Below are 24,169 nucleotides of genomic sequence, written 5' to 3' on the forward strand. Positions count from 1 at the left end.
GGACAGCCTCCCCAGTGGGGGAACCGACCAGATCTTCAGCCACTAAAGCTAAGGAAAACCTGTGCTGTTTGGTTACCCTGGGCATCCCACCGGTGGCCTGAGCTCAGGCTGGGCTTGTCAGCCTGCCCTGGCCTCTGTTTAGTTAGAAAATATTTACTCACATTACTTCAGTTATAAGTGAATAGGCTCAGCTTCAGCACCCTAAGAATCCTGTATGTAGGTTTCTCTCTCACAAGGTAACCCTCTGTAGGCCCCCAGCAGGGGAGGGAAGCAGGATTGGTCTTATCACCACCTGTATGTTCATCTGGGCCTAGCCCAGTGGCTTTTATGATTCAGGAAACCTGGTTCAGATAGTTGACTGCCCTTAGGAAAAAAGGCACACACTCATAAAGCAAAAGTGCATTATAATATATTGCATGTGTGCCTTTTCTCTTGAACTGCAAGCAATTTGAAGTCAGGGTGTTTGTCTTATACTTGTTTTGTGACTCACATAGAACTTAGTATATGCCTGTGTAGATGGTCAATAAATATTCCTTGGCTTGAGAAATGTTCAACTTTTCGGTAATTTACTTTAACAAAAAGCTTTATTGTGGTACAATTCACATGCCATACAATTCACCCATTTAAAGTGTACAATTCAGGGGTTTCTAGTTTATTTACGGAGTTGTGCAACCATCACCATAATCCAATTTTAGAACTTTTTCATCACCCCCCAGAAAACCCCATAGCCATTAGCAGTCACTCCCCACTACCCCTCTCCCCAGCCCTAGGCAACCACTAATCTATTGGGTTGGCCAAAAAGTGCCTTCCGTTTTTAAGTAAAAATAAAAGACGCATTTTTCATTTTCACCAAGACCTTTATTGAACCACATCTTCACCCTTTTGTTCCACTACCTTCTGCCATTTTTCAGGCAACTTCATAATTCCATCTTCCCAAAACTTTTTATCTTTTTGAGCAAAGAACTGTTCCAGGTGCGTTTTACAGTCTTCCAGGGAATTGAAATTTTTTCCATTAAGAGAATTTTGTAAAGACCGAAATAAATGGAAATCTGAAGGTGCAGTGTCTGGTGAATATGGCAGATGAATCGGATATTCCCAGCCAAGCTGTAATAGTTTTTGCTTGGTCATCAAAGAAACATGCGGTCTTGCATTATCCTAATGGAAGATTATGCGTTTTCTGTTGACTAACTCTGGACGCTTTTCGGGTCGAGTGCTGCTTTCAGTTGGTCTAATTGGGAGCAGTACTTGTTGGAATTAATTGTTTGGTTTTCCAGGAGGAGTTCATAATAGAGGACTCCCTTCCAATCCCACCATATAGACAACATCACCTTCTTTGCAAGAAGACTGGCCTTTGGTGTGGTGGGTGGTGGTTCATTTCGCTTGCCCCACGATCTCTTCTATTCCACACTGTAGCACAGTATCCACTTTTCATCACCAGTCACGATTTGTTTTAAAAACGGAACATTTTCATTACATTTAAGTAGAGAATCGCATGCCAAAATACTGTCAAGAACGTTTTTTTCACTTATGTGGAACCCAAACATCAAAGTGATTCATATAACCAAGCTGGTGCAAATGATTTTCAGTGCTCATGTTGGATATTTTGAGTATGTCAGCAATCTTCCACATAGTATAACGTTGATTGTTCTCAATTAATGTCTCGATTTGATCGCTATCAACTTCAACTGGTTTACCCAACCGTGGAGCATCTTCCAGCGAGAAATCTCCAGCACGAAACTTCTCAAACCATTTTTGACATGTTCGATCAGTCACAGCACCTTCTTCATATACTACACAAATCTTTTTTTGCGTTTCAGTTGCATTTTTACCTTTCTGGAAATAATAGAACATAATAGGCCAAAAATGTTGCTTTTTTTCTTCCATCTTCAATATTAAAATGGCTACACAAAAATTCACCAATTTTGATGTCTTTTTTTAAATGCACACTGATGTGACAGCTGTCACATACAATCTAACAAAATTGTTTCAAATGAAGTTAAAGACAATTAAGTGCTACTACTAGAGCCATCTTACGGAAAAAACTAAACAAACCTTTTGGCCAACCCAGTACTTGCTGTCTCTATAGATACTCCTATTCTGGACCTTTCATATAAATGAAATCGCACAGTATGTGGTCTTTTGTGATTGGTTTCTTTCACTTAACACAATGTTTTCAAGTGTCATCCATGTTGTAGCATAAATCGTTACTTTGTTTCTTTTTATGACCCAATAATATTCCATTGTATGGATAGACTGCATTTAGTTTTATCTATTCATCAGTTGATAGACATTTAGGTTAGCTAGGTGACCTTGGACATGTTACATAACCTCTTTGGGCCTCAGTTTCTTCATCAATAAAATGGTGCTCTTGGCAATTCAGCTATATCCTAGGGTTAAGTGAGTTAATATATGTAGAGCTCCTGAAGCAGCACTAGCACCCAGGAAGGGCTGTAGGTAGACAAGTTCATGAGCATCCTTGGGCATCACGTGAGTCATTTGCCTTCTCATTTATACCATTGATTATATAATAAGTTGGTGCCTTTGCTTTTGTTTCTGGCATAAATTATAAAATATTTTAAAACATTTAGGACATTTATAAGACAATTGAATATTTGATGAAATATTTCAAGAAATATTGTTAATTTTTTTAGGTATGATACTGGTATTGTGGTTATTTTAAGGTGTCCTAGCTTCGAGAGAGGTATTTTGAAATATCACACATGGTATGAAATGCCTTGTGGGATTTGCTTCGGAATTACGAAGAGGGCAGTGAAAAAGATCAGGCTGTGTTGAGAAGTGTTGAGGCTGGTGACGAGTGCACGAGGACTCTCTGCACTGTGCTCTGCACTTCCGTCAACGTTTGCAATTCTTCATAATAAAGTTGTAAAAACATACTCCCTTTAAAAAAAATGGTTCTGAAGACCCTAGGGGCAGGACAGGAATAAAGTCGCAGACGTAGAGAGAGAATGGACTTGAGGACACGAGGAGGGGGAAGGGTAAGCTGGGACGAAGTGAGAGAGTGGCATGGACATATATACACTACCAAATGTAAAATAGATGGCTAGTGGGAAGCAGCCGCATAGCACAGGGAGGTCAGCTCGGTGCTTTGTGACCACCTAGAGGGGTGGGATAGGGAGGGTGGGAGGGAGACGCAAGAGGGAGGAGATATGGGGATACATGTATATGTATAGCTGATTCACTTTGTTATAAAGCAGAAACTAACACACCATTGTAAAGCAATTATACTCTAGTAAAGATGTTAAAAAAACATACTTCTTTTTAGCATCTCATTGTTTCTTCACAAAAAGTCTCTCACTAATTTTTTAGAGAGATTTTAACCATGAGTCAGTGTAAGTAGAGAAGTAACGGAGAGTTCTCGGCAGTTGTTAGGGCAGAGGGATGAAGCAGCGCTCAAGTGAATCAGAGGATGAGGCTGGACGCTGGAGGAGAGCAGAAGCCGTTGTTTTGAGCACTTACTGCCTGTGTGGCTCTTACTGGACTTATTACATCCTGCCTGGTCTTGGCATCGTTCTGTACTTCTGTTGGTCTCTCTCATGGGGGTGTAAATTCCTCAAGGGCTGGAATTACTCTCATCCACGCTTGCATCACTCCTCTCAGGGACAGAAGTTTCATACCAAAGAGTAGTGGAAGATTGTGTGCAAAACAGTTGGATCAGTATTTGAAAGAAAGAAACTAGAAGTTTGTGCCTCCTGCTTTCTTTGGCCTTTTTAGTCGAGGTTTTGACCCTGGGCCAGGTCGCCTCCCACCCTCTCCCTCTTCCCGCGCTCACTCACAGCTTTATCTTCACTCTTTCTCCTGCCCCTTTTGACTTTATACCCAATGAGTCCACCAGTTACCATGAACACATTTTACTCCATCCTCTCATGTAACCATTCCTACCACTCGTCTGGCACAACTTAAAGCCTGGGCTCCTGGCAAAGCTGTATCCCATGATGATCACCCCCCAATGCCCCTCTGCCACGGGGAATGTCACCTCCGCCAGCACACTTCTACCCTCACACTCATGGGGCGAGGGGCAAGGACTGCGCTGCTCCCTGTTCCCCACCACTTCTTTCAAACCGTGTTTTTCATTTCTTAATAGCCTCTTCCCTTAAGACAACAGTGGAGACTGGTTTCAGATTCTGCAACTGCATGAACCCGCGAAGCAGCTTCCACATCATCAGCTCTTCTGCCACCTTTATTCCCTTCATAAATCATAAATCCTACCCACAGCACCCTGAGGACGCTTGGCTTGTATATACTTTCTAGAATGCCCTGATGCTTCTTCCACTTGGTGAGGCATATGCTTACTAAGGGTCACTTACTTGTCCTCACACTGTTGGTGTAAGTTATACCACGTGAATATGTATAAATATACATAATTTATTTATACGTTGTGCAAACTGAAGAAATGTGAGTACAAAAAAGAGACTTATTTCCATAAAAATCAAGTCGAATGCTTTGGAAAGACTTGATGAAGAAGAGATTCTTAAAAGTGTAATGAAATGACTGTGAACAAGATAACTTTTAGGTGACAGAGAAGCACTGAATAAAAATCCCAGAAGGAATCTGCACTCGGATTGCTTGACAAGTATCTTTAAGTTTATTGCACTTTAAAGAAATAGGAATTGGAATTCATAGATGTGTATGATACTGTTTATCTAAGAAGTATGATCTAGAACCCCAAGCTGACGCGTCTTTAAAGGAGAGGCATTGGCATTATATGAAAAGATTGGTAGAGGAATAAATTGTGTATTCAAAGGTGTATTTTAAGTTAATGTTTACAATTGTAGTCATTTTATGGTTTCCCACTATCCAACTTTTTTGTCAATCATCCAACTTCTGTTTCCGTTTTGGTCAGTCAAGAGGACTAATACCATATTACCAAATAATAAAAAGTGCTCATTGAAGAAAATTGAGAAAATGTGGGAAAAGAGGGAAGAGACTAAAAATCACCTGTCTTCATAACCCAGCAAGAACATTGTTTTATATTGAATTCATACCAACTTTACAGATAGCAACTGTGAATAATGTATCTCTTCATATGAAATCCATAGTACTTGTGTATTTCCCCATCTCCACCGCTAATGCCCATCACACACCACCTTCCTGGATGAATTCAGTGTCTGATCTGCTACACTCATAACCTCTATATTCAAATAGTTTTCCCAGCCAGGTGTATATAATCTTTATTCCTCAATGAGATATTAGTCTTAAATCAGTTACCTTTCCTACCATGGCAAAATTGGCTAGGCACCCTAGCAGGAAGCCTGAAGGTCTCTTTCCTCCCCGTGGACAAAGCAAATTTTAATAGCTTTCTGTTTCATGCCCTGTGGACCCCACTTTTAATTCTCTAAGTGTCTGCATACCCAAGCAGAAGCTCTTTCTGGCTCAAAATAAGACTGAGAAAAAATAAACAAGGCAGACAGCACGAACTATCAGAAGGCCTGGAAGTTCTTCCATGTCTTCTGGCAAAAAGGCACTGGAGTCTCCACCCCCAAATGCCCCAGGGACAATAGTCAGTCCCAAAGGGCCCACGCCTCCCCAGCTCTTCTTCCCAATACCCCCGAATGCTGTCAAGGAGAGGAAGAGATGCGTGTCAGCTTCCTTCAACCCTCAGTGACGTCTTACCATTCCCTTCCTCTTTTGAAAGTAGTTGGTATTTTTTCACTGGTTTTTCACCTTCTCCTCATACCTTCTGAGATTTTTCAGCTAATCTTCTTTACAGTGTTGTGTTAGTTTCTGCTGTACAACGAAGTGAATCAGCTATATGTATACATATATCCCCTCCCTCTTGGAACTCCCTCCCCCCAGCCTCCCATCCCACCCATCTAGGTCACCACAGAGCACGAAGCTGAGCTCCCTGTGCTATACAGCAGGTTCCCTCTAGCTATCGGTTTTACACATGCTAATGTATGTAAGTCGACACGTCCCCAGCCATGTCCACACGTCTATTCTCTTCATTTGCATCTCTGTTCCTGCCCTGCATATAGGTTCATCTGTACCATTTTTCTAGATTCCACATATGCGTTAATACATTGTACAATATTTATTTTTCTCTTTCTGACTTACTTAACTCTGTATGACAGACTCTAGGTCCATCCACATCTCTACAAATGACCCAATTTCATTCCTTTTTATGGCTGAGTAATATTCCGTTGTATATAGGTACCACATCTTCTTTATCCATTCATCTGTCGATGGACATTTAGGTTGCTCCCCTGTCCTGGCTATTGTAAATAGTGCTGCAGTGAACATTGGGTACATGTATCTTTTTGAATTATGGTTTTCTCAGGGTATATGCCCAGTAGTGGGATTGCTGGGTCATATGGTAGGTCTATTTTTAATTTTTTAAGGAACCTCCATACTGTTCTCCCTCTGTCTCTAATATTTTTTTCCCTTTTGTTTTAGGAAACTTGATTTACAGGGTGTAGGGGTTCTGAGTTTTAATGACAGCTCTGCTATTGATTTTCTCAGCTGTGAAGGTCCTGCATGGTTTAAGCATAGTCAGATGTCCAGTCCAAATGACCGGTGTGTGTGTGTGTGTGCACATGTGCGTGTGCCCGTGCATGCCTATGCACGCGCACGTGCATGTTTTATAGCCTTAGGAAGCCTTAATGAACTAACAATGATTCCATACTTAGATCTCTTGAGACAGACTCTAGGAAACTTTTATGTAGAAGGGTAGGGACACTATTTTTATTTTTGACTAGACAGTTGTATAAATGTGTAGAAGTGGGGTGCATCTTGCATCATCGTAATTGAATGTGCAGAACACTGAAGCATGCCTCCTTGCTGCTTATTTAGCACATTAATATCTACCTTTGCACATCTGCAAATTATAGCCTCATGGCAGTGAATGCTAGAATTAGTGTTGTAGAGCAGCTCATATTATCCTCTGGGAGGTGCCTTCCATTGTGACCCTTTTCCCTCCTTTCTGTGTAAGAAACCAGGAAACAAAATGGAAAATCCTGTGATAAGATCGTTTTAAAGGTTCAAACTTAAATACTTGGCACAGAAGTCAGCTCTTACAGCGACGTTAGCTTGCCTGTGTTGTTCCTAAATGCTCTTATTGCTCGGCTTAGCGTAATAGCATACAAACGGTATCTGGAGAGCATGTCATTATTCTGGTTCAGAAAGAACGTCTTGTGCTCTCACTTCGGGCTCTTCAGGTTGCAAGTAACAGAGACCCACTCCCGCTCACTCAAGAGACAGATGTATTAAAAGAACCTAGTTGGTCCCATGGTAATCCTAGGGCAGGAACCACTTTGTAGTCAGAGCTATAGAAATTGGAACTGGGAAACAGAAAGCAAGGGTTTTTTTCTGTGTATCTTAGTAAGTGGGTTTGTCAAGTCACAGCCCCTCAGCCCCACTCTCTTGTCTGTAGACTGGCAGCCTTTTTAGGGCAGCTTGTTTAGGGCAATGACAGGCACTCCAGGCCTTCTAGATCATCATAACTCTAAGTGTTTCCTTTTGCCTTCTGCCCTGCCTGAGTGTCTCCATCCTGAATTCGCACAAGATGAATTTCATCAGCTCAGCCCGTCTTTTTGCCCACAACCGCAGGTTTTAGGATTCTAGTCAGCCTGTGGATTGGTCGCCCTTACATTAGATGTTCTGCCCCCCACTTCTCCAGTTGGCTGTGCTTTGGGCAGTGGGAGAGGGTCTAGCACTTAAAAAAAAACCCTGATGCTTCCCACTCGGGATGGGTTTTGGGTAAGTGATGATAGACTAATACCTTATTAGAATTGCTTTGTGGCTTAAAAGCGTTTCTTTTTTTTTTTTGGTTGCGTTGGGTCTTCATTGTGGTGAGCCGGGGGCTACTCTTCGTTGTGGTGCGTGGGCTTCTCATTGCAGTGGCTTCACTTGTTGCGGAGCAGGGGCTCTAGGCATGCGGGCTTCAGTAGTTGCGGCATGCGGGCTCAGTAGTTGTGGCTCGCGGGCTCTAGAGTGCAGGCTCAGTAGTTGTGGCGCACGGCCTTAGGGCTTGAACCCGTGTCCCCTGCATTGGCAGGTGGATTCTTAACCACTGCGCCACCAGGGAAGCCCTTAAAAGTGTTTCTTAAAAGCAGCATACATTGTAAAGCAACCATACTCCAATAAAAATTAATTTTAAAAAATAAATAAAATGAAGGAGTAAAAAAAAAAAAGCAGCATACCTGTGACTCTGTAATGCTTTGTGGTCGTTTACGTTTACCTTGTTCAGGCATTGTTTCTTAAACTCGAGCTTTATGGTTTTTGGTATCCTGTTCATGTTTGTTTTTCATGTTTGTTTTCTCACTCAAATTCATCCTTGTCCAGTCTCTTATAAGATATCTGTAAACAAACAATGGCATGTATTTGTGATAGAGGCTAATATTGAGTTGGCCAAAAAGTTCGTTCAAGATCATATGGAAAAACCTGAATGAACTTTCTGGCCAGTCCAATATTTGATAGCAGGGTCCTCTGGTGAATTTTGAATAGGAAAATCTTCTAATAAAAACATCTAATAAAATAGCATCCATACACTATTAAATTTTCCTTTGTGCTTCTTAAAACTGATTTGTGGCTACAGTGGATCTGTTGGGCCGGTTGCTATGTGAACCTTCACCTTACTCTTTATGGCTCAGTCTTTTTTAGTTTTAGTGTTACGTGTTTATAGTTTGGGTATTCTATCCTGGGGAAGTAGAAATGTGCTACACCTACAGTTTTTTTTTTCTTTTTAAAAAATTATTTATTTATTTATTTATTTGGCCATGCCAGGTCTTAGTTGCAGCATGTGGGATCTTCATTGCGGCATGTGGAATCTTTAGTTGCGGCATGCAACTCTTAGTTGTGGCATGTGGGATCTAGTTCCCTGACCAGGGATCGAACCCGGGCCCCCTGCCTTGGGAGCACGGAGTGTTAGCCACTGGACCACCAGGAAGTCCCTACCCCTACAGTTTTGTTAGTTACTTTATCATCAGTACCTTATTTCCCTTGAAAACAGGTTCTTAAAACAATGAAAATCACTTATGTTCAGTGGCAGTAATAATCATTTCCTGATATTTCCTTTTAAAGATTGGGTGGTAAATAGTGGCTCAAATATATTGCAGATAAAAGTAATTTGATAAATTATCGTATTTTAAGATTTTGGTTTCTATTTAAACAATAGAAAAGTTTTATTAGAAAGCTTATTATTAGTAGAACTTGCATTTTACTCTAGATATAAAGGAAGTGAATTTTTAAGCCAGTAGTTGAAGTTTGGTTGTTATGTTGGTGATTTTTTAAAAACTTTTCCATTCTTATGGTACTTTACTTAAACAGAAGTATCCTATTTGAGTATATATGTGCTGTCATACTCCTCAGTACCCCATGATCATTCATGGCCTGGGAGTGACAGTGATAGAATTCGCATGACCCAGCCTTGACTTTCTAGGCCAGTGGTCTCCAAATCTACCTTCTCTTCAGAATTTTTTAAAACTATGGATTCCCAGGCCTCAACACAGAGCTACTGCATCAGCATTTCCAGGGGTTCATTTAACCTATACTTCTTTTTTTAACTTGCTAATGAATTCTACACAAACACACAGGTTTGGGAACCACTCTAGCCCACTAGTTCCCAGTCTGACCAAAAAGAACATCTCGAATCAGTATAATTGATTGAACCTGGAGAATTTTTGCATGGGCAGGATTGTTCCATTTAACAGATGCCCACTGGGTGTGTATTGTGCCCAAGGCATTATGATGTGCCACGGGAATTTATAGAGATGCATATGAATATAGCTTTTACCAGTACTGCCCCCAAAAGACTTTTGGCTGGCTGGTATATGTGAGTCTCATTGTCATGTCTTGAGTTTTTCAAGGATCATAATGCAGTTGTTAATTACAGCATTGATACACTGTAATTTGTGGTAATGCTTGAAAAATTCTTATTCATGTGGTTTCAGGAACCATACTGAGTCTTTGAGTTTCAAGTTGGCTGCATCTATCTGGACTCTACTATCTTCCACATGTTACATTTGTGTCATACTTTTTCTTAATAATGCTGTTGTAATCTCATGCTATTGAGCAAGCTAATGCCATGAAGAACTAGCACATTTAGTGGAGTTGGGCTCGTTTCCTGTTTTATGGTGAATGGGAGAGCAGTTTAAACATCTTTAAAGGTGTTCTATCCTTGGAGGAGTTGTTTTGTGGAGATGTACTGGCATTGTATATGGATAACGAAGCATCATTTTTAGATTTCAGTATTTATTGGTTTAAGTGTTGGGAGTTCTTGGTCAGCTTTGTGCTGTTGTGTCGCTAGGTGGAGATGTAGCATTGTTTGGTGGTGTAGCCACAGCACAAAGAGTGAATCTTGATTTCTTTTTCCAAAAGAACTGTACAGATGTTTGATGAGTTTTATTATACCCTATGAAAAAAACTTGCAAACTTAATGTAATTCTAAATTGTAATTTTCTTTGTTAGGATTTAAATACAGTCCACTTTGATGTCTATTTTCACACCGATCAACTCTTTTTAAATTTTTTTCTCCTCTTGCTAATGTTTCCTTTGGCTATCCTTCATTATTTCATCTTGTCAGAGAGATTCTGATGTCTCTATCTGTGGTTCTTTATAGTGGTTTAATTCTCTTTTTTTAATATGAATTTATTGATTTATTTATCTTTGGCTGTGTTGGGTCTTTGTTGCTCCGCGTGGGCTTTCTCTAATTGCAGCAAGCGGGGGCTACTGTTTGTTGCGGTGCACGGGCTTCTCATTGTGGTGGCTTCTCTTGTTGTGGAGCACGGGCTCTAGGTGCGCGGGCTTCAGTAGCTGTGGCATGTGGGCTCAGTAGTTGTGGCTCACAGGCTCTAGAGCACAGGCTCCGTAGTTGTGGCACACGGGCTTAGTTGCTCCGCGGCATGTGGGATCTTCCCGGACCAGGGTTTGAACCCACGTCCCCTCCATTGGCAGGCGGATTCTTAACCACTGCACCACCAGGGAAGTCCCTATAGTGGTTTAATTCTAAAAGTTTAATAAAATGAGAATTTTTTCTCTGAGGTCAAATATTATGTAAAATTTAAATTTAGTAGCAATAGGAGGGAAATGAACCAAACCTTATAGTCTGCACATACCCTAATCTTATCTTTTGTATTATTTTAGATTGACATTGTCAATTTTTAATGTATTTAAATTCTGTCAGGCTTACTTTTCCCCCTTTCTTCCTTCTTTCCCTCTTTCCTCTTACCGCTTGAATCTTAAGTATCTACTCTATGCACAGTACTGACGTGGGGAATATAAAAGAAGTACGAGCCTGTCTCCAAAGAGCTGATATACACTTGAGGACACTGCAAATGCAATCATGAAGCATTTTAAAGTAATTTGAATATCTGATCTTTAGAAATTGTAAAGGTGGAACTTAAAAAATCTCCTCACTTTGGAAGACAGTCTGGCTGTTCTTCAAACGTTTGAACATACAGCTGCTGTATGATCAAGCAGTTTTTCTCTCCTAGGTCTATACCCAAGAGAAATGAAAACACATCTTCACTAAAACAACTTGGACATGAATGTTCATAGCAACATGAATGAACATGTGAACGTTCATTTGTAATATCCCAAAAGTGGAAACAATCCAAATGTCTGTTGATGGATAAATGAATAGACAAAATGTGACATATTTGCATAATACAATATTAATTCAGTAATAAAAAGGAATGAAGTACTGATGCATGCTACAACATGGATGACCCTTGAAAACATTATGCTAAGTGAAAGAAACCAGTCACAAAAGGCCACATATTGTATGGTTCCACTTATATGAAATGTCCAGGATAGCAAACCTATAGAGACAGAGTAGATCCGTGGTTGCCTAGGGCTGGATGCAGGGGTAATGCCTGTTCATGGTTATGGAGTTTCTTTTGGGGGTGATGAAAAATGTAAAATTAATTGTGGTGATGGATGCACAACTCTGCGAATACACTAAAAATCACTGAATTGTATGTGCACTTTAAATGGATGATTTGTATGGTGTGAGAATTGTATCTCAATAAAGCTGTTTTTTAAAAAAAGTAGATTATCAAAAGGTTTAAAATTTATCAAACCAAGGAATATTTATTGACTAGCTAACAGGCATGAAATAAGTTCTATGTGAGTTATAAAACAAGTGTAAGACAGAAACCCTGACCTCAAATTGCTTACAGTTCAAGAGAAAAGCACACATGCAGTGTAAAATAATGCACTGTAGCTTTCTGAATTTGTTCCCCATCTTTTGGATGTACCTTCCTGAATTCTCTCTTCCATTCATCTCTGTAATGGCTCTGATCCTCTTACCCTTTGTCCTTTTTTTTTTTCCTTTCAAAAGCAAACTGTTGCTCCTCAGACTTTGATAAAATAACAGCCCCAACCTGTTACCTTTAACTAACTTAAAGGACATTTAAAAATGTTTTTTATTTTATTGAAGTATATTTGATTTAGAGGACATTTCAAAGCAAGAGTAGCGTCTCCAATATCTTAAATTGTGTGGCTCATGGAAACCCGTTCACTTAGCAAATACTTGTTGATGTTTAATTTACAAATAACTGGCAAATCTTAAGATGGTTGCCATTATTATTTTTGAAATTACAGCAAATATCTTTTTGGTCCAGTTTAGTCAGGTTGCATGCTGTTCAGAAGTATAGTCTTGAGTTAAGAGGCATTTTTCATGAAAAATGCCTCTTAGGAATATTTAAAAGTTAAAGCCATGTTTACTATAAAGCTGGCTATGTCGTCATTAGTGCAGTATTTTGATATTGTTGTGGTCATTAAAACTAAAAGAGAAATTTCGGTTCAGTTATTGTAATTCTACTGTAGCCAAAAAAGGCTGTTTTTTAAGGCAGTAGTTGATTAATTCTAAATCTGTCAGGTTACAGATTGTCCTTGTTTCTTTATTGTATTGAGTCTATCTGTCTGAGTCCATGCTGTTAGTGCAGCAGCCAAACTTTTTTCTCTCTTTGCAGATGCATATGAAACTGCCAAGATGCTTTGTGAACAGTATTATCTGGTAGCTCCAGAGCTGGAAGTTGAAGAATTCAATGGTAAAAGAAAAATAATTTCAACCTTAAATGCAAAGAAGCTGACTAAAAAACTGATTATACCTGAGCTATATTTCAGTGAGATCCTAAAATTGAGCTGCTTTTTCATCTTTCTGTGTTTTTAAAACCTTTTTTATATCTCTGGTCAGTGAGTTTTTGTACAGGAATGTGTTATCTATTAGAACTCCAAGCTCTTGGAACAGAAGTAATCAAGGTAGAAGATGCACAGAGATGTAAATAAGCAGTTCTCAAAATAACCAGTGCAAACAGTCAATAAACATGTGGAAAAGTGTTTACTAATCAAAGAAGTACAAAGAAAAACATAGAGGAATGCCATTTTTGTCTTTCAAAGTGGCAGTGATTAAAACATTTTAATGCTTTGAATTGCTGCCCAGAAAAATACTCTGTCCCCCAAATTTACACATTTCTGATATACGTTTAAATTGGTGTAGCCTTTCTTTAAAAAAAAAGGCTAACAATGTTCTTTCTCTTTGGCCCAGTAAGTTAAAGTAATAGTGGTTATATTCTTTGGTCCAGTAAATAAACTTCAGAAAATTTATTAAGAGAAAATAGAGGGACTTCCCTGGTGGTCCAGTGGTTAAGACTCTGCGCTTCCATTGCAGGGGGCACGGGTTCGATCCCTGGTCGGGGAACTAAGATCCCGCATGCCCCTCGGAGTGCCAAAAAATAAAAACAAATAAATAAAAAATATGCAAAAGTCATTAAAAAATTTTTTTAAATCTGTCAAGAACCAATACTTAAAAAAAAAAAGAATAAAGACGCAGACGTAGAGAATGGACTTGAGGACACGGGGAGGGGGAAGGGTAAGCTGGGACAAAGTGAGAGAGTGGCATGGACATGTATGCACTACCAAATGTAAAATAGATAGCTAGTGGGAAGCAGCCACATAGCACAGGGAGATCAGCTCGGTGCTTTGTGACCACCTAGAGGGGTGGGATAGGGAGGGTGGGTGGGAGGGAGACGCAAGAGGGAGGAGATATGGGGATATATGTATACGTATATCTGATGCACTTTGTTGTAAAGCAGAAACTAACACAGCATTGTAAAGCAATTATACTCCAATGAAGATGTTTAAAAAAAAAAGAAAATAGAGATGTGCACAGATATATGTATAAGAATGATGATCAGAGTAGTTTTCTTATAGAGAAAAATTAGAAAACAACCCAAGTTTTCCACAATAGGGAATTATTTAAATAAATTCTGGTATACTCATAAGATAGAATACTATGTAACCATTCAAAACAATGCTTTAAAGAATATTTAATGTTTGAGAAAAGTTGAGTTTTTAACCACAGGCTATACAAGTTTGTAGTAGTGCAAGTTCATTGGATAATACGTTAAAGGATTTATACCACCAAAATACAAACAACAGCGCTCTGGATAGTGGGGTTTTAGCTAATGTTTATATTAGTTGTGTGAAACTATATTTACATGTTACTTTTATTTTTTTATTTGTAAGTTATGAAAGAGACATACTTATCTCTAAAACTACAAACATAAATATAGAGTAAAAAGTGAAAGTCCCCACTACTCTGCTCCCATACAGGGTTTTGTTTTTTACATAAATGAGGCTAAAACCATACATGTTCTTTAACTTGTGTATTTCACTTCACCTTAAAGATCTTTGCATGTATTAGTGTCATTTAGAGATTTTCCATAGTGTAGATTATCATAATTTATTTAATCGTTTCCCATTGGGTGGGCATTTAGGATTTCTGATTTTCCCAAATTCCATATAATGAGGCATGAAGGGGTGTGTGTGTGTGTGTGTGTGTGTGTGTGTGTATGTGTGTGTGTGTGTGTGTGTGTGTGTGTGTGTGTGTGTGTGTGTGTGTATTTGGAGCGTGGGAAAACCTATGAACGTGTGGAAGTATTTCTGTAGGCTAGATTCTTAGAAGTGTGGAACGACTGAGTCTTAGGGTATGGGGTCTTAGGGTATGGCATTAAAGATAAACCACATTCCCTCTCAAAAATATTCCAAAAATCGATTTCTCTTATAATGAGTTCAAAATGTGAAGACTTCAGGCTGCTGTCATAGGACAACTGCCCCTACATTCTACTAGGAGGTGTGGAATCAATGCCACTTTCTAAGTCTGTTGGGTTCTCTGAGAAGAGTTGCACCCCTATTTTGAAGAAATATACCTCTAGCACCAAGTGGATTTCGCTTGAGTATTCCTGAGTAGAAGCATCTTAATATTCTGTTTCTTCCTACTGGCTAGGCGGAGCCTGACCTCACTGTCCCGATTTTTATCTGTCAAACATGGAACTTAAACTCACCGGTAGTAATTAATTGCTCATTTGCATGAATGGTAACCTCACTCACTCTGAAGGCCAGAGCAGCCAGCCTGGTCTTGCTGATTCCCGGGTGCCAGCCAGGTCAGCACGTTCCTTCCCAGCGAGGCTGTCACAACGGGCAGTGCACCCCACCAGGGGAGAAGCTTTCCAACCATTTTTGGCACTGTCTCATGCATGATTTTTGAAGCCCCTTTTCCCATCACTAAGAGAAATGGTGGTTATAGGTAGCCTCTAGTTTCCTGTTGCTTTGGGGGATGTATTTACGATTTCTGTTTGTTATTTCTTGAATGCCAAAGCTCTTTGTGAGTGCAGTTAAGCACTGCACTTGAGCTCTAACAAGCTCCGTGTTAGAGACGGAGGTCAGAGGTTGGTCCTGAACGCCTTAAGCAGACACGGGCTTTGTCACAGAGAGAGAGTGTGTGTGACTCTGTTTTCCAGCGAGGAGTCAGATCCAGATCGTGTGGACTCATTTTCAGAGCCCGTGTGAACTAGCATAGCATCCCCTTTCAGGATGCTTCCATTCCCCAGTGGGTTCGTTTAACAGTAGTCACTGATCACGCTTGCGCCCTGTGCTCTGCACTTCAGAGGAATGAGGCTGCCATGAATCCCAAAGAACAGTTTGTTGCTACCTGAGAATTTAAGTTCTGTGAGTTTGCCCTATGATCTCTTCTTCTGAATTTTTGATTTTTTTCTTTCCCAATGCAGACCCCTGAGAAAGTAGTAAATAGGATTATGCAGAACATACTGTGTGAACACCACCAGTATTTACAGTCATCACTAGCATTCTGAATATTGGGAGCTAGCTGTAGTAAACTTCTTTTTTATTCTTTTGGTAACACATTTCACAGGAAGATGAAAAACAACAGAATTTTATTTACCTTACATCAGGTTTCAAATATTTCCGATTAGCTACCCGCGGCAACCCATGTGGGTTGCTCCAAAGATGGGTAGCCATTCTACCGTGCTTGTTCTCAACATTCTCATTCTCTTGAGAAATCAGTTGCCAAAGCATTAAGCAAATAAACATTTTTACCTTACATCTTCGGCATCCGTATGGTAAGGCAACATGGCTTAGAGGAAAGAGGTGAACTTTGTAGCCAGCCAGGTGGTGGAAATCTGGATTTTGACACTTAGGAGACAAGTCACTTTGCCGCTGCTGACACCCAGCTTCTTCATCTGTAAGCTCTCCTTGTGAGGTGATAAAAGGATAATGTTTCTAAGGCCTCAATCAGAACACCAGGCACGTGCTGGAAATTTAATAAAGGGTGGCTACTGGAAGTCAGGGTTGACTTGGGAGAGATAAGACGTATGGTTGCCACACTTGCATTTTTTCACCATTTCTAGATCAGTCTTTCCTGTCAAGAGGTTGATTTATAGCTTTAGGTTTGGTTGGAAAAGTAAAGATTTCAGTTCACACTATGTAAATTTTGTTATAAGAGGGTTCGTAGAAAAGGTATGCATCTATCCTGGGGTCTTTGACCTCTAGTTTTCTCATATTGGATACTTTTGTGGATATTTTTAGTCAGGTGGTTCTATACAAGAATAAAAAAGCCATTACTAGTAGCTCTGTTAACACTGTCGGAATTAATTTTTTAGTAGTGGTAATAGCCAACATTTATTGACGGCTTACTATGTGGCAGGTTCTATGTAAACTAGTTTATCACTATTATCTCATTTAACCCTTATGTTAACCCAGTGAAATATGTACAGTGCTCATTCTAGAAATGGAACACTGGAGGCCCAAATGTGTTAAATTCCTATTAATATACAGCCCTCCCTTGGTGTCTGCAGGTGACTGGTTCCAGGAACCCCCGGGAATTCCTAAATCCGTGGATGCTGAAGTCCCTTATATAAAATGGCATAGTATAGTCAGCCCTCCATGTCTAAGGCTTCTGCATCCATGGGTTCAACCAACTGTGGATCAAGCTTCTCTTATATTTCTCTTAAATGAATTTTTTCTGCTTAGCCACCATTTTTTTTTCATGCTTATAGGAGAACTGTCTGAAGATAAAACTCTTTTATATCTTATGTAGAGTTCTTTTGGCATTTATTAAATGTCGTTTCAACTAATGGCATTTGGAGCAATGACTGTGCAAATAGAGACTTCATTATTTCTTGAGTCTTGAGCATGAAAAACCTGGGCCATTTTTCCATTGACTTTTTTAAATGTACCCTTAGATGGAAAATTCATATTCTATTTATGTCTTATTTTAGAAAGCCAGCTAACATCTATTCAGGGTCTACTATGTAAAAGCCCCTCGACCCAGGATTAGGGAAGAGTCATGGACAAAAACATTTGACATGGTTTTAAAAGGAAAGAAAGGGACTTCCCTGGTGGTGCAGTGGTTAGGAATCCGCCTGCCAATGCAGGGGACATGGGTTCATGCCCTGGTCTGGGAGTATCCCATATGCTGCGGAGCAAATAAGCCCGTGCACCACAACTACTGCGCCTGCGCTCTAGAGCCCGTGCGCCACAACTACTGAGCTCGCGTGCCACAACTACTGAAGCCCACGTGCCTACAGCCCGTGCTCCACAACAAGAGAAGCCACCACAAATGAGAAGCCCGTGCACTGCAACAACACTCACCACAACTAGAGCAAAGCCTGTGCGCAGCAACGAAGACCCAACGCAGCCAAATAAACAAATAAATTTATTTTTAAAATAAATAAATAAAAAATTTTAAAAAAAATAAAAAGAAGGAAAGACATCTAAACTATTATGTTCTCAAAGAAAAGTACAAGTAATTGAGCAAGCCGTCAGATGGCTCCTAGAGAATGCTGATTGAACTGAAAAAAAACAAACAAAACAAAGCTATCAAAGGTATTTTAAGTTCCCTGAGATCTGGAGTGAAAAGGTTGACTTCATAAGGTTATTTATATAACTAATCATGCCTTTCGGTACAAGATAGACTAAGCATTCAGTGTGCTCCTAGGGCTCCATTAAAAAGACAGTAAAGGAATACAAAGAAAAATAACAAAGAAACCAGGGGGACTCGTCAGTGGGCCATTGATCCCACCTCCTGCCAAAGGTTACCGAGATAGAAGTACACTGGCTGATTAATGGGACAGAGCAGAAGAAGCCACGAAAGAGGAGGCTGCAGCAGAAATGGCATCAGATGATGCTGGAGGGACTCCAGGAGCAGAGCTGGCAGGTGTCAGGGACTGGATAGGGAAGGTAAAAGATGGGGGTTGATTGAAAGCTGGTCTCAGGTGGAGTAAGGATGGGTGATGGGGAGCAGCTTGACTCTGGCTGTGCTCTGCCTGCCAACATCCACGAGCATTTTCCCCTGGGCAAAAATCAAAATCAAAGTAGTTTCTTCAAGAACCTGGGAAAAACTAGGGCTGTTCATGTGAGTGTCATCATCCCAAAAGTAAAGCCCTCTTCACTCAGGCATTTGGGGGACCCTCTGGTCAGAGGCCAGCTTGCTGTCTGCTCATCCTAAAGCCAGTGGAAAAGTCTTGACCAGGTACACAGAGCTCCAAGTCAGCCTTCCCACTTAGGAGAGAGCCGCAGGGGGAAGTCAACACCAGCTCCCTCAAACAAATAATCCAGTTCCTCATTCTTCAACAAGAATTTTAGAACCAAGATGTATCAGACCTCGGGCGAAAAACCAGCAGCATGAATGAAAACCTGACTGGCATTAAACTTCTCAGCTGTGCTGTCATGGTCAGAAGACCCCTCTCCCCCTGCCTTTTTTTTTTTTTTTTGGCTGTGTTGGGTCTTCGTTGCGGTGCACGGGCTTCTCACTGCAGTGGCTTCTCCTGTTGCGGAGCACGGGCTCCAGGCACGTGGGCTTCAGTAGTTGTGGCGCGCAGGCTCAGTAGTTGTGGCTCGCGGGCTCTAGAGCACAGGCTCAGTAGTTGTGGCACATGGGCTTAGTTGCTCTGCAGCATGTGGGATCCTCCCAGACCAGGGCTCGAACCCGTGTCGCCTGCATTGGCAGCCGGATTCTTAACCACTGCGCCACCAGGGAAGTCCTTCCCCCTGCCTTTCTAAATACTGAAAGAAAATGATTTCAAATCCAAATTCTGTACCTGGTGAAACCTCCAATCAAGTGAATCAGAGGTATAAGGACTGAGAAATGTATTTCCCATGCATAGCTTTCTGAGGTAGTTTACGTGACTGACCTAATGGTGTGTATAATGTAGGTATAAGAAATAGCAAAAAATATTCTAGAACTTCAATCAAAAACAATTTGAGGATGATGGCTGTGCAGCATGTTTGGAAAGCAGTCGATTCTAATTTGAAAAATCTTAAAGAATGGAATGGATCCCATGCAATAGGAAAGAGGCTGGAAGATCTCAGTGATGTGGCGAGGAAAGCATATGTCTCTTGCCCAGTTACCCAAGAAGAGGAGTATCAGAAAGACATGGTCCAAATATTCGGCAACCTAAAAAGGTAACATGATTTTGAGCAGTTGGAGGTGGATAAAGTGAATCCATTTCACCTTAAGGCTGGTAATATTCTCCTTCAAGTGACACGTGACTCATGACACATTGGACTCATAGGGAAAGAAATGTCATCCTGGTCCATTCCTGTGGCCGATCTGCAGTGAGCAGTATTTACCTGGTTATGTTACCAACACAATCAATGTTCACCTTTTTTATTTTTTCTACAGGGAACCTACTTTATTTTTTTAATTTTTATAGAAATATGGTTGGTATATAATGTGTTACTTTCAAGTGTACAGCAAATTGATTGTTATACATGTGTATATATATGAAGCAATATGTAATATTAGATAAAATAGAATTTCACATGCTGAGAATCCATAGGAACTGATAATAAAAGTCAAAAACTTTTTTTAGTTTTAATATTTTTTATTGAATCTAGTTGATTTATAATGTGTTAATTTCTGCTGCACAGAAAGTGATTCAGTTATACATATATAGACATTCTTTTTTTAATATTCTTTTCCATTATGGTTTATCACAAGATATTGAATATAGTTCTCTGTGCTATACAGTAGGACCTTGTTGTTTATCCATCCTATATATAACAGTTTACATCTGCTAGTCTCAAACTCCCATTCCTTCCCTTCCCTACTCCTCCTCCCCCTTGGCAACCACAAGTCTGTTCTCTATATCTGTGAGTCTGTTTTTGTTTCGTAGATATGTTGATTCGTATCGTATTTTAGATTCCACATATAAGTGATATCATATGGTAAATACCATATGTTTGTTCTGTCCGACTTCACTTAGTTTGATAGTCTCTAGGTCCATCCATGTAGCTGCAAATGGCATTATTTCATTCTTTTTTATGGCTGAGTAATATTCCTGTGTGTGTGTGTGTGTGTGTGTGTGTGTGTGTGTGTGTGTGTGTGTGTATGTGTATGTATACACACACCACATCTTCTTTATCCATTCCTCTGTCGATGGACATTAGGTTGCTTCCATGTCTTGGTTATTGTAAATAGTGCTGCAGTGAACATTGGGGTGCATGTATCTCTCGAATTATGGTTTTCTCAGGATATATGCCCAGGAGTGGGATTGCAGTATCATATGGTAGCTCTATTTTTAGTTTTTTAAGCAACCTCCATATTGTTATCCATAGTGGCTGTACCAGTTTACATTCCCACCAACAGCGCATGAGGGTTCCCTTTTCTCCACACCCACTCTAGCATCTATTGTTGTAGATTTTTTGATGATGGCCATTCTGACCGGTGTGAGGTGATACCTCATTGTAGTTTTGATTGCCAGCATCACTCTTGCACTTTGGGGCCACTATTAAATAAAATAAGTGTTACTTGAACATAAGCACTACAATACTGTGACAGTGATCTGATAAGCAAGGTGGCTACTAAGTGTCTAATGGGCGGGATCTATTGGACAAAGGGATGATTGACGTCCTGAGCAGGACGGATCAGGAAGGCATGAGATTTCATCACACTACTCAGAACTTATGAATTGTTTGTTTCTAGAAGTTTCCATTTAATATTTTCGAACCTCGTTTGACCATGGGTAACAGAAACTGCAGAAAGCGAGACCATGGACAAGGGGATATTGCTGTATATATTACTTAATTGTTTAAAAGATAACTGATCATCAAAAGGTTCAAGATTTAGAATCAAAAACTCTTGGTTCAGGTGTCCAGTTCCAGGCCTCCTCCATTATGGCAGGCAAGTCACATAACCTCGGCAAAGCCTGTGTCCCCAGCCACCCACCCTATGAGCCACACAGTATTGTCATGAGAGTTCATTTGGGTAATGTATGTGCAAGCTCTTTGTAAACTGCTAAGAAGCAAACAAATGATTGCTCTCCTTTATATTACTGTTAATTACTTACTTTATTAGAGGAAGTAGTTAGGTTGAAATCATAACATGGGTGTTCTACTTGAGAAAGCTTACATAGTTTTGGTCTCTTAATGATTTCAGGTCACGAGGAGGAGGAAAGCCTAAATTTTCTATTATCTACTCTATATCTTACTCTGGGATTCGAGGTTTCTCGGATTTTCCTCAGAAGATCCCTGACACAAGGAGAAAGGACTGTAGGTCTCTGGGAGTTGGTCTGCTAGCTGCGAGTAGTATGCCTTGTTTGTCATAATTTAACAGAACTTAACATTACTGTTTAGTCCAAGTCTCCAAGAGAATGTACCCCTCTACCTCTGTGGCTTCACATTCCCCTGGCTGACCACTGGGGTCAGTGGTGGTGGTGGAGGGTGTCCCCCATTTTGAGAAACACCAAGTGATATTTGGATGACCTTATGTAATGCTCTGAACATTAGGACATAGGTGATGATATTCCAGTTTTGCTCAGCTAAGTTCCAAAGAGAAATTTGCCCAAGGTCACATAGCTGGTAAGTGAAGGAACTGGATTTCACCCCAAGTTTGTTGGACTTCAAAACACATGCTTTTGCTCAGCCCCGCCTTTAGAGTTGGAAGCCTACGCTGGCCTTTTGTAGAGTTCTTTTTTTATGTACTTGGAAGAAAGGATGCAAACAACATTCTTGACTTTCTTCTAGTTTTGATCCTTACTCATTGACGGTTTTGTCTCTGTTTTCAGCCAAAGCTCCAGACAAACCTATTCAGGTAGTTTATGTGCCCTCACATCTGTTTCACATGCTATTTGAGTTGTTCAAGGTAAGTGGAATTTAAAAACATGGAAAGAAGTCTTCATTTTAAATTACTTTGATTCAGGGCATAATGGATTCATCAGATTAGCATAAGAAAAAGGTTTTGCATAACCATTTTTAAAATTCTATTTCTGATACCCTGTGGGTTTTATAATTTGTACACTGTGAGATGAAAATTTGCTGTGTACAGTAGAGTCTTCATGAATATTAGTACATATTGATTTTGAAGCTGAATTGTACTTTAGTGGCTTTATGTAAAATCCATACTCTTTTTTCTTCAGATCTGAGCTTAGAGATGCTTTTTAGTTTCCAAATCTGGCAAAGGCTTTATTGATGGTAGCCAGATCAAAATAAAAACATGTTTATGCATCTTTATGTTTCTGAACATTAACCATGTCGGTGCATTAGCAGTTGTTCCAGTCCTGAAAGATGCGTTAACACTTTTACGCATTTGAGTCAATTTAGAAAATTCAGAAGATCTGACAGAGGCAGGGGGCAAAGATGTGGAAGGGCTGGACCAAAAGAAAAAAGACTCTCTATACCTTAAGCTGTTGCTTTTATTAACCAGTAGCTAATGGCATGTAAGTAGCAGTATTACAGGCACAAGGCATTTGAGCTACAATTCCATTTCTTCCAATGTGTAAAACCCTAAACCGAACACCTGAAAAATCAGTTACGCTGATTTGCTTCCCAAAATTATGTTACTGATGTGACACTTAAGGTTGAGATGGGCATTCAGTTGTGAACCTGCTCTTCAACAGCTGTGGCTTTTTCAGAATTTCTTTTCACCTGACATTTCTTCTACTTTTTTTTTTCCAGCCAAATGATTAATTTTTGTGGGAAGCACGAATCCTCTCAGGTTTTCCGCCTTCTTTAGAGGAAGGGTGCTCTGTAAGTGCAGACTGATAGTGGGATTTAAAGCCTCTGCAGCCTCATTACACGTGATAGAAACATCCCTCTTGGTTAAGAGTTGAATAATTTAAATACCCTAAAGCAAAAACAAAAAGAAAACAGGAAGGAAAGGAAAATAAGCATTTAGTATGGTGGATGAGACTAAAACGAGATAAAAACAAAGTAAAGCATCAAGAAATTTTTCCTTGTTCTGAACACACGTTTAGTTAAGTTCTTTAGAGGGGAAAAAAGTGCCATATAAATCCAACTGATTTTTGCCCCACGAAAGAATTGTTGTGTATCAGTAATCTTTTGCTAGTTTCTTTTTTTAAAGTTGTAGTTTGTGAGTTGGTGGCATGCTAAAAAAAAAAAGGTTCTATGATTTCAGAACTCAATGAGAGCGACAGTTGAACTATATGAAGATAGAAAAGAGGGCTACCCAGCTGTTAAAACCCTTGTTACTCTGGGTAAAGAAGACTTATCCATTAAGGTAACTGCTTTATTTGTACGTATACTTGAATTATCAGTTAATTTAATAGTGTGTAAACATTGAGGAATCAAAGGGAAGGGAAGAGAACTGAGAACTGAGTGTCTTATTTGTAAGTACTACATTTGATCCTTGGCTTAAGCTACCTCGTTTAAACTTCATTAGAACCCCATTTTTTAGGGAGCTGAACAAGATCTCAAACCCAAGCCTATTGGGTCCTAAGCCCACTTGCCCGCCTCCTTTGTTTTACACTGTTCACAAAGGGACCATATTTCATTGGGGGTTCAAGCCCTTGCATGGTTTAGAGTAATCTAGTATGTACTTTATTTAATGAACTCCTTGCCTCCTACTAAGTATAGATTGATGACTTCTTGTTTTTCTTCCTTTTAACATTTTGTA

The 24,169-nt window shown here is 39.9% G+C and overlaps 1 protein-coding gene across 2 annotated transcripts in view; it reads left to right on the forward strand.

Annotated features, from left to right (window-relative positions):
* Positions 1 to 24,169, forward strand: part of PDK3 (pyruvate dehydrogenase kinase 3) — a 66,574-nt gene that overhangs the window by 33,492 nt on the left and 8,913 nt on the right. The window contains exons 6-8 of one of the 2 annotated variants that reach the window (XM_082375791.1): positions 12,930 to 13,007; positions 22,323 to 22,399; positions 23,672 to 23,773. In XM_082375791.1, coding sequence (XP_082231917.1) covers positions 12,930 to 13,007; positions 22,323 to 22,399; positions 23,672 to 23,773 — 257 coding nt within the window. The remainder of the gene's footprint in view (positions 1 to 12,929; positions 13,008 to 22,322; positions 22,400 to 23,671; positions 23,774 to 24,169) is intronic. The other variant, XM_082375792.1, reaches the window with a different exon arrangement.

Source organism: Balaenoptera borealis (genome assembly GCF_965194805.1).
Source record: "Balaenoptera borealis genome assembly, chromosome: X".
In the NCBI taxonomy this organism is placed as follows: Eukaryota; Metazoa; Chordata; class Mammalia; order Artiodactyla; family Balaenopteridae; genus Balaenoptera; species Balaenoptera borealis.